Source organism: Calidris pugnax, unplaced genomic scaffold (genome assembly GCF_001431845.1).
Source record: "Calidris pugnax isolate Ruff unplaced genomic scaffold, ASM143184v1 scaffold20, whole genome shotgun sequence".
NCBI lineage: Eukaryota > Metazoa > Chordata > Aves > Charadriiformes > Scolopacidae > Calidris > Calidris pugnax.
In genome coordinates, this window is record NW_015094510.1 from 16,674,852 (window position 1) to 16,684,686 (window position 9,835).

Consider the following 9,835-nt stretch of genomic DNA (forward strand, 5'->3'; position numbering starts at 1 on the left):
CAAGCCGTTATTCCTGCTCAGCGATCACACAGACATTAAATCTTATTGCAAAAAGAGGGGTGGAATGCCTCTTCTCAGCATTACAGCTGCAGCTGTTTGACAGAAGTAAGTGACTTCATAAACCCTCCTGATTTGGCAGTAGGAGAGTGGAGTTTTATGCTGTCTGCTGCACAGTCACAGGGGCTGAGAAAGCTCTGCAAAGCAATCTTCACAAATGTTTCACCTCAGTTTATAAATACCTTTGCTTCACTGTGTTAATGCCTCTTTTGCTTTGCTTTCCATTCACCTCCACTGGATCATCTACCAAGACCTTTTATTGCTTTAAAGTGATTGATCCCACTGGTCACACATATTTTTCTTTTATTTTTTTTTTCTTTTCTCAACAGAAGATACTGCACCTTCACCTTTCCAGTGGTTTGTTGGCTTAGTATGGTAAAATGCAGTAAAGATTTAGCAGGCTGTCTTTATTTGCAGCATAATCAGGCCATATACCTTCTCATGAAAGAGTCCATAGTTAAGCACTGTATTTTCTCTGCCTCTCTCAAGTGTCCATCCCACAAAGAATTACTTGAAAACACATTTTCCTGAGCTGTGATGAAAATAGAGAGATTTCTGATAGCTGTCTTCTCAACCTCCACCTTTCTGTATTCATGTTGAGGCCTTATTATTTAAGAATGAATTTCTGTTCTTCCAGAGCAACCTTCTGGAGATGTTCCCAGCCCTCATTAACATGGCTTTGCTACGAGTTTGATATGAGAAGGCTATTCAGTACTTTGCAGGAACAGCATCTCCATTGGGAAGTCTTCACTGATGTAAAGTCAGCAGGAACTCTTGCTACAGTAAATTCTCCAGGATTCATCTTTCAAGTTATCTCTTATTTTTATAGGATCATTACAGCTCATGGACCTTGCTCGTTCCTTGGCCAAGCAGCCTGCAGTTTCACATTGCCATGAGATCTCGCAGGATTTGTCTCAGAGCAGATTGGACTGGGATATAAGAATCTGAGGGGGAAACTGCCAATGAACATAAGAGTTTCTCTATGATGGTCTTCAAGCACTCGTGGGCTTCATGTAAGTCTCTCTCAAATTGTTGTCCCTCTCTTTGTAAAGCCATATGACTACAGATGTTTCTAAACTCAATGCTATCCTAAAAGCAAAAGCAAAAGCAAAAAGGAGTTGAAAATAATTCTGAGTTTTCTGGGCATGATTTTCTAAGCAGAAACTTCTTAATTATGAATGGTCATCTCTAATTTAGTGTAAAACACTTTCAGTTGTGAGGTACATGTAGTGTAACCATTAAACACTGCTGCAAGCTGTCTTGGCAGGAAGCCTTTGGTAACAGTTTCATCCACTCACTTTTAGGGAGCACTTTCTTCCCCAGGCATCAGCAATTTTTTTTAAATTCTGTTTCTACCAGACAGACCTTTCGTAGCTGTCCGCAAGCAATTCAACACCCCCTACCCTGACAGGCAAGGGTAGGACCTCAGGGAAATGTTATATCCAGGTGTCTCTGGAGAGCTCCCAATGGCCCCCAAGGGGACTTTGTGACAGCAACCCTCGCTGAAGCATCACTTCCATATAGTGTCTCTTATCTGTGACGTGACTGGGATCAGAAGTGAGGCAGGTGGCCTCGACAGCTCTGCCGGTTGCACACCACAACAAATGATGAAGACTTCCCAGTCCCGCAGGTGTGGCATGGCCAGCAGCATGAGAAGTGCTGCTCTAACACCTGCCCGTGCTAGTGAAATGCTCTGCGGGGGGCAAATGCATTCCTTAATTCAGTCCAACCAACATCGTTTGTTGCAGCTCATGGAAACCCCTGCCTGCTGTGTTTGTAAAATAGCCTGATGGAGCCAGTTTTACTCTAAGGACATGTAGCGCTGCTGGCTGTAGGACCTTGCCTATGGCAGAAGCAACCTTCTGCCTGCCATTGAGGTTGTAGAGAGTCGAGGGTCAGTCTCTTCTCCCAAGTCACAGGCAACAGGACTAGAGGAACCGGCCTCAAGTGTTGCTAGAGGAGGTTCAGGTTTGACACTAGGAAAAATTTTTACACTGAAAGAGTTATCAAGCATTGGAATGGGCTGCCCAGGGAAGTGGTTGAGGCACCATCACTGGAGGTGTTCAAAAGATGGGTTGACATGGTGCTGGGGGACATGGTTTCATGATGTTTTTTTTTTGTCAGAGTTAGGTTGATGGTTGGACTAGATGATCTTGAAGGTCCTTTCCAACCCAGTTGATTCTATGATTCTATGGTTGAGCTGGGCCAGCATAGCATTGCTGGCATTGTAAAGGGGTGCACATCTACTATGCCTGTTTACACAACTACTAAAAGAAAACATTCCTCTCTACCCTCTTTTGCTCCTTCCCCTCCCTGAAAGAGGGGTAGGAGCAGATGGTAGAAGCAGAGCTTTGACTTGCAATGGTTCCCCACACTGGTTTCTTCCAGGAAAGCGCTGTGTCAGCACAAAGGGAGGAGCATCTCAGTGCTGGGAATGAGCTTTTGGAGGGGAAGAGGACAAGACCTCTTCTGGCAGCAGGATCGGCATCTGTCAGCCTAAACTTTATGTGCAAATGTGGTCTCAGTCACAGCCTATGGCTTCATAGAAAGAATCATAGAATCATAGAATGATTCGGGTTGGAACGGACCTTAAATATCATGAAGTTCCAACCTCCCTGCCATCGGCAGGGACACCTCCCGCTAGACCAGGTTGCTCAAAGCTTCATTAGCTTGGCCTTGAACACCTCCAGGGATGGGGCATCCAGGACTTCTCTGGGCAACCTGTTCCAGTGCATCACCACCCTCACACTAAAGAATTTTTTCCTGATGTCTAGGAATGAGGTCCCACATGCAATGAATGCTCCAGGACAAACTGTAGGGGAAGGGGCAACCTTCTCCTGTCACACATGGTACACACCAGATTTTGGCACCTCTTACCTCCTTCACTTAATGTATTTACTCTTTCAGTTAGTAGCAGCCTGTGCTTTTAGCCGAGAGGAAATTGACTTTTAATATTATTCTTAAAAGCATGAAGGTTCAGACTTATTGTGGGTTTTACCTTTGTTATTAAAAACAACAAAGAAACCAGTTTTAGAAACTCCATTTCGCCTAGACAATCCCAGCTTCATAATGGTAACAGCAAAAAGGATTTACAGTTGAAGGATCAAAATGTGGGTTAACATCAAAATGGTGCTGAATGACTGCCCCAGCCAGCAAACAGAAGGCGTTTGTTATGGAAATACCAAAACTAACCACCCAACACCATTCTTGGGCCCTTAGGTATTGTATGATAGTGGTTGTGGGTCTCCTGTGGGCAAGGTGAACTCACTGCTCTGGTACACCCTTGTGCTGAAAAGCCAGGGAGTCCTGAGTCAGGAGGTTAGCTGAAAAGCAGCCTTTTTCACATATATTTCCAAAGTTTCCTTTTTCAGAAAGATTTTGATGTTTCCTTTGAAGGTCACCTTTCAAATCTGTTCTGTAAAGTTGCCTTAGGTATAAAATCCTTACTCAAATATATTAAAAGGTCAAATAAATTGCACTAAGTAAACAAGCTAACTTTGCTAGCTTTTGCAGGTGTCCAACACATGGGAGCTTTAGGATACATGACAGAGAATAAAAACTTGACTTATCTCTCTCCTTTCAGTAAAAGTGGGCAGTTACTTACTGAAGGAAAAGAAAAAGTTTCAGACTAAAAATTCTTTCCGTTTCAACTTCAGGAAATAGGGCCCTTGTGAGCTGAACTGATAGAGAGCAACAGCTCCTGCGGTACTTGGCCATTTAAGAGAAGGTAACAGGAATATTTGCAGAGATTTGATTTTAAGTGTTTTCAGTTGCGGGACAGGAGCAGACCCTCCCTGCAGCTTTCATTTGTCAAGATCCATATGTTTAGACAGATGAGTTAATAAAGAACCTCCCCCAGAATAAAAAGCATGGCCTACTAGTTTCAAGGTTCTCTAATTTATGGCTTAAAATTTTCCACTGCTCTGGGTCTGTTTCATGCAGTTGTCACTCAGTGGTAGTCTGAAGTTTCAGGATGTTTCTGATGGCCCAGCTTTTATTTTTGAACCTTAACATAAAATTGATACTATTCACCAAGTTGCTTTGCATTTATGGAGAGGCCACTTTTATAAAGGCTCCCTTAGAGAAACAAACTGCTTTCTTCCATCTTTTATTTCACTCAGAGATGCCAGCCTGACCCATCAAACAGATTCCTACAGCTGGCTGTTACAGACAGCTGCCTGTTTCTTCAGCATGCTCAAATTTTAGACCCCGGGCTGCTGCCAACCCTCAACATTTTTTCTTAATCTCCATGTGCCCTGGTAGACAAAATTTCCACTGAAGGCAGAGTGGCAGTGGTGGTGCCCTGGTCCAGGTGCTGGATGTTCTCCCTGATCGGCGGGCCAAAATCTGGGAGTCGAGGCTGGAGTGCCAGAGCTCCTAATGTCCGTTCCTGGTAATTCAGTGCCTCCACCCCTACTGACCTATTTTATATTTTTCCAGTAAAAATTCTTAGGATAGCTCAACTACTGGAGGAATAAAATGGTCATTTTAGAAAGTTATTCCTGTGGCATTCCTTGGGTGCATGAAAGCCTAAGCCAGATTTTTTTTCCCAGAGGTTTTGCATGTGGTCAGTGGGGAGAAATAGGAAGAGTTTATCTGACCCATCTAGATGGCTCTTATAGGATGAACTGAATCTGGAGTGCCTCTTTCTCTCTGATGACCCTAAAGGGAACACAGCGCGAGCAGCTCAGTCTTTGGGAAACCTCCGTGGGGCAGATAAGCCCCACCTCAAGTCTGTATCCATCTCTCACCTGCTGTTTCCTAAAACAGTTGCTTTGGGAAGATATCTCCTAAGACATAGACCACTGTGAATGGTGGAGCTGTTAATAATTTCTTGCAAAGTTACTATTCCTGCGGAAAAAAAAATAATCCTCCAAGCCCCTAGTGTAGTTCATTCTGTGGTTTGCTGCTGCAAAGCCTCTTTCTAACACAGCAGGTGCAGATGCATGTGGAGTGCAGCACTATCATATTAATAAAATGGGAACGCCTAAGCATATTTCCTCTGAGCTTCCAGAAAGATCTTGGAGGCAATTCCTCACTTGAAGAACTTCAAATTGTCCATTTGTCAGTATTTAAAAAAACATCCACGCAAACGAGTATGGATGCGTACAGCTTGCAAATAACTTTATGGAGGGTGAGGCAATTCTTTCCAGGATCACTCTTCATATTAATTACTTTAAAAAATGTACATCCAAAGCTATTACGTCCAGGAACAACTTCATAATATCAGTGGCTGCAAAATGAAAAACGTGCATGCTGGCACATTTGTTCAATCCGTGGTGGCAAGCAGGGACTCTGCTGCTGTTTTATGCGAATTCTAATGAAAGCAATTTATCTCGTTTCCGTCACCCCTAAGCCATTATTTATGAATCAGTCTTCACATCGCTCGCGTAAGGAAGAACGAGTCACTTTGGTACTGAGAACTGATCTCCGATTTGTATCTGGAAATCAGCGACCGGAAAACAAGCTTATTAACTACCATTAGGAATGTCATCTCGCAGCAGCCACCCGTTCCATATTCCTCCCCCAAAACGTGCAAATCCCCTGGGTGAACAGCCCTGGGTTTATGCTGCACTGAGCAACCAGCAGAGATGCCTGACTGCACCAGCCCTCGCTGCTCTTCTCCTGAGGAGCCAGGCATCTCCAGGTCTTCGGCTCACCTGTGGCCAAAGCCAGCGATGCCCCAGCGCTGTGCTGTTGTTTGGCCTGCAATGAGCTTGTGGTTTCTGTTTTGTTCCCCAGGGATGGGTCCCAATAGAGCAGGAAAACAAAGCCCGTGGCCGGCACTGCTGTGGGCAGAAGCGATGCACCATCCCCCTGCCTGCCTGCGGGGAGCCCGGCAGGGCTGCCTTCGTGCCATCGCTTGCTGTGATTTGCTCTCGGTACAAATTAAGTGTCACTGGGCTGATTTCACAGCAACTGCACTGTTTCACCCCAAAGGGAGATCCAGAGCAAGGGGACCAGAGGTGGATGTGCAGGTCTGCTGATGCTGCTCCTTTCGGTGAGGAGCCTGCCTCCTCCACCTTCTTCCTCTGCACCGGGCAGGGCAGCGGCACCGTAGCACAGGGGCAGGAGAAACTTGCACAGTCAGAAGTTTTTTTATTATCCCGCCCTGCCAGTCTGGCACCTTTTAAGGACACTGTTTTCTTTTCCCCCTTAAAGAAAATAGCGTGACTGTTTTGCAAATGGGATGGCTATTTTAACTTCTTAGCGTGATTTATATTCCATTCCCCGCTGGCTGCCGCCGAGATTGGCCCAGTCCAATCCGCTACACATTTCTGATTTAGTACCGTCCTCCCGACCCCGCGGTAACTTCGGCGCAGGAGACAGGATGTTATCAAAAAGCCAGAGTAAGGCAAAGCTGCACCTGAGCACAGCCAGGGCAAGCCGCACGCTGCTATTTCGGGAAAGCTTTTTATACCTTGTATTTTTCCTTTTCAAACGCGCTCGCGTTGTTGCTTAAAATACAGAATCTCTGTTAAAAAAAAAAAAAAAAAAGGAGCTGTGCTCCTCGCCTTGGCAGTGTGTAATTAGGGGAGAGAGAAAAAGCAGACATTATTACAGGGCATCCTTGTGTAGGCAGAAGGGGCGAGGAGTTTGCTTGTGAGCGCGGTGCCAGTAAACAGCCGGTTGTCGGGCAGCGGGGCGATGTGGTCGCCTGGGTCCTGGGACTGGGGTGGGAAAGAAGCCCCTCACCCATCCCCATCTTCACACAGACCCTTTCTGCAGGCAAAATCAGTAACAAAGCGCTTGCTGTTGCTAGCAAAGGATTTGCTCCAAATTCTTGCCAGGGTGTCACTTTTCATCAGAAATTAACACCCACCTTTTAGTTGCTGAAAGAGTTGTTCCCAGTACCTACAGGGGACGGGCTATTTCCGTGTTGTCCTTCCTGTTCTTCGAAGCTATTTTTCCTTCAAGCTTATGTCTATCTGGTTTGGGACCATTTTATAGAGTGAATTTTTGAACCAGTTCATCTGACAAACTAACACCGATACCGCGAACCAGTAAAAAGAAAACAAGAAATAACCCCAAAACAAATGGAAAATGGGAAAGTCGGGATTGACAAGAAGGAATTGAAAGAGACATTGCCATACCAATACATGAGAAGTATCAAATACTGACTGCTAGAATGAGTGTCTCTAAGACATAAACCCAAAGCTTTCCTTCAAAAACAGTGAGTGGAAGAGCATGCTACTGAGGGCTGACATTTTGAAGGGACTTTGGCCAACTTGTTGGCTTAGAGCTTATTTTTAAGGGCTTGTTCATCTGAATTTATGAACGGGTTATAATATAAATGGATCCCTTGGAATCCAATTTACTTCAAAATCAAATCTGCAGCAGTGAAACTACTCGCAATTAAAGGGCTCGGTTACCCGTGACGAAGGGTCTGAGGAAACGTAGAGCAGAATTTATGTAACCTCATTGTAGAAGGGAAGGGGAGAAAGTCCCAGAGCTCAATGGGCCATGATAATAGGTTTTCAGTGAAAAAAGAACCTAACTTAGCTTCAAGTAGAATAGGAAAATCAGAATCCAAAGTGAACTGTATTCCCAGTGGTATCTAAGCACATGCCCTCATACAAGTAGATATTAAAGTAGTTCTGGGAAAGAAGAGGAAGAAAATAAAACCTTCATTGAGGTGGCTGTATTTCATCAAGCTAGCATTTGTTTGTACAAAAAACCAATGTCATTAGCCTTGTTTATTTTAAATTATGAGCAATGAAGAAGTCTTACTGGAAAACTGGTATTGCAGAAGTGCAACCAGTCACTGTACTCTCATTTTTGAAGGATAACGTCTAACACTTTCATTTGATTTTTAACACACTTTTTTATGTTATGCATAGCTTCCAGTATTGCCCCTTCCATCTCTGGGTGCATTTATTCCTAGTGGACTCTTAGATGGATATTCCTGGAGAGTGAAAATATTTGGACCCAAATGCTCAAAGGTCACTTCTGATTCTAGGTGATTCAGTTTATGGGTGAGTTGTATCTTGATTTGAGATAGCTTGGACTTGATTTTTAACAAACTGTGGACGATCACAAAGCCAGCTGGACTCAGTACATTGATCTAGCACACATGAAAGAAGTATCTTGCAATACCTCAAATTCATCACCAAGATACTGAGAAACCAGAAGTCATAGCAAAATTTTGTTCACAAATATTTGTCCGCCAGATGGGACTTTAAGTGGTTACATCTTTGCTGCTTCAGTATCCCCCAGCTTCCCACATTGTGTTGGTCTGTGCTGGGAAGGTTGACACAGAAGAGCAGATTCTCGCTTTAGCTCAGCAATTGGTGTCTACTACTAATGGGGCTTCTGTGGCAGGCACTTTTGGTGTTAAAAAATGGATAAGAGCTGCCATCTTGTTCTACATTTTACACCCAAGACTCATCATAAGGTAAAGACCTTTTGGGCAATGACAACATAAACTGACTTGAAACAAGACATATGAGACATATTGGATTCAAAAACTAAACCCATGAATTGTAAGCCCATACTTAGGCTTTTTCTTAAACTTCTTCCTGAGGAAATACGCATGGCCATCATATTTATTAGAAAATTGAGGGTTTTTTCTGATATATTTTCATTGGGTCTCCTACACTGGATACATAGTGTGTCCATCTGGAACAGCCATAGGCTCTGCAGATTGGTCATGTTTCACTCACAGGCTACTGGTCATCTCTGCATCTTGTGTTGTTTTTTGGCTCTTTTAGAACCAGAGAATAGCTTTATAGTTTAAGACTTTATGTGCATTTATAGAAATTTAGACATATAAAGCTGGCTTCTGAAAAGCTCTAAATAATCTTTCCATGCAGCTCAGCATGTCAGTAAGATTTCATTCTGCCAAAAAGTGTTTTTATTCCCTGAATCCCTGTGATGCAACTACACTGAACTGTCAATAGCTTTCTGTTTTGCAGGCTGTAGGCTTAAATTACTTCGATGAAAATTAATGTAAATGAAACTCTTCCAGTCCACATGGCAAGACCCAGCACATTCAATTATGGGTGCGCTCCACTGCTCTTCTGCCAAAAGCCCAAAATAGGTGTACTCCTGTCTCTTTCTTACTTACTTTTGGGTGGAGAGCAAGAGGATGCTGCTGTAGGAGAGGGAGCAGGAGAGTCTGTTCTACTTGTACAAGCCGGGAAGTCGCTTCTGCTAGTCGGGACACCTTGCTGCGCAGAGCCATCTCTCGAAGCGTCTCACGCCTCACCAGCCCTGGCTGGGCCAACCTCTCTGGCTTGGGCTCATCTGGGTTGAGAGGAGACAGGTCTCCACTTTCTTCTCCTTCCTCAGGGCTTTTCCATAGGGCTTTTCTCTCTTCCTGCAGCTTCTGAGCCTCACCAGGCTCGGACACCTCTGGATCCTCTCCTGGGCTGTGCCAAGCTGGGCCAGACCTGCTGGTGCTGAAGGTTTGGGTGTGGGAAGGCTGCAGGGGGCTGCGGGGAGGATGGGGGGCTGCAGCAGCCCGGAGGGTGTGGAGAGCCCCTGCTTGGTGCCTGATGGACACAAGCAGAGCGGCCGGACCAGCCATCACCTTTCCCACCTCCCTTCCCGCTCCAGACCCAGAGTCTGGAGCGGGAAGGGAAGGTTTTTAAACCCTGCTTGGCCCTTTCCCTCCCTCTTCCCTCTTATCTCTGGCCCCGCGGTGGGTGGCCGCCCGCCTCACCATCCTCTCCAGCCCCGCCAGGCTGGCTTCAGCAGGTTGGAACCTGCGGGTCCAAGGGAGGGACGGGCGGGTGGGTGCAGAGGCTTTTGCAGGAGGTGGTGTAAATCCTCCCCT

At 45.1% G+C, this 9,835-nt stretch overlaps 1 protein-coding gene across 1 annotated transcript; it reads right to left on the reverse strand.

Moving 5' to 3' along the window:
- Positions 1-939: 939 nt before the first annotated feature.
- DLEU7 (deleted in lymphocytic leukemia, 7) lies at positions 940-9,586 on the reverse strand. Its single transcript, XM_014965739.1, has 2 exons — positions 9,125-9,586; positions 940-1,146 (listed from the first exon to the last, which is right to left on the reverse strand). The coding sequence occupies exons 1-2, from the start codon at positions 9,584-9,586 to the stop codon at positions 940-942; spliced, it is 669 nt and encodes a 222-aa protein (XP_014821225.1).
- Positions 9,587-9,835: the final 249 nt, after the last annotated feature.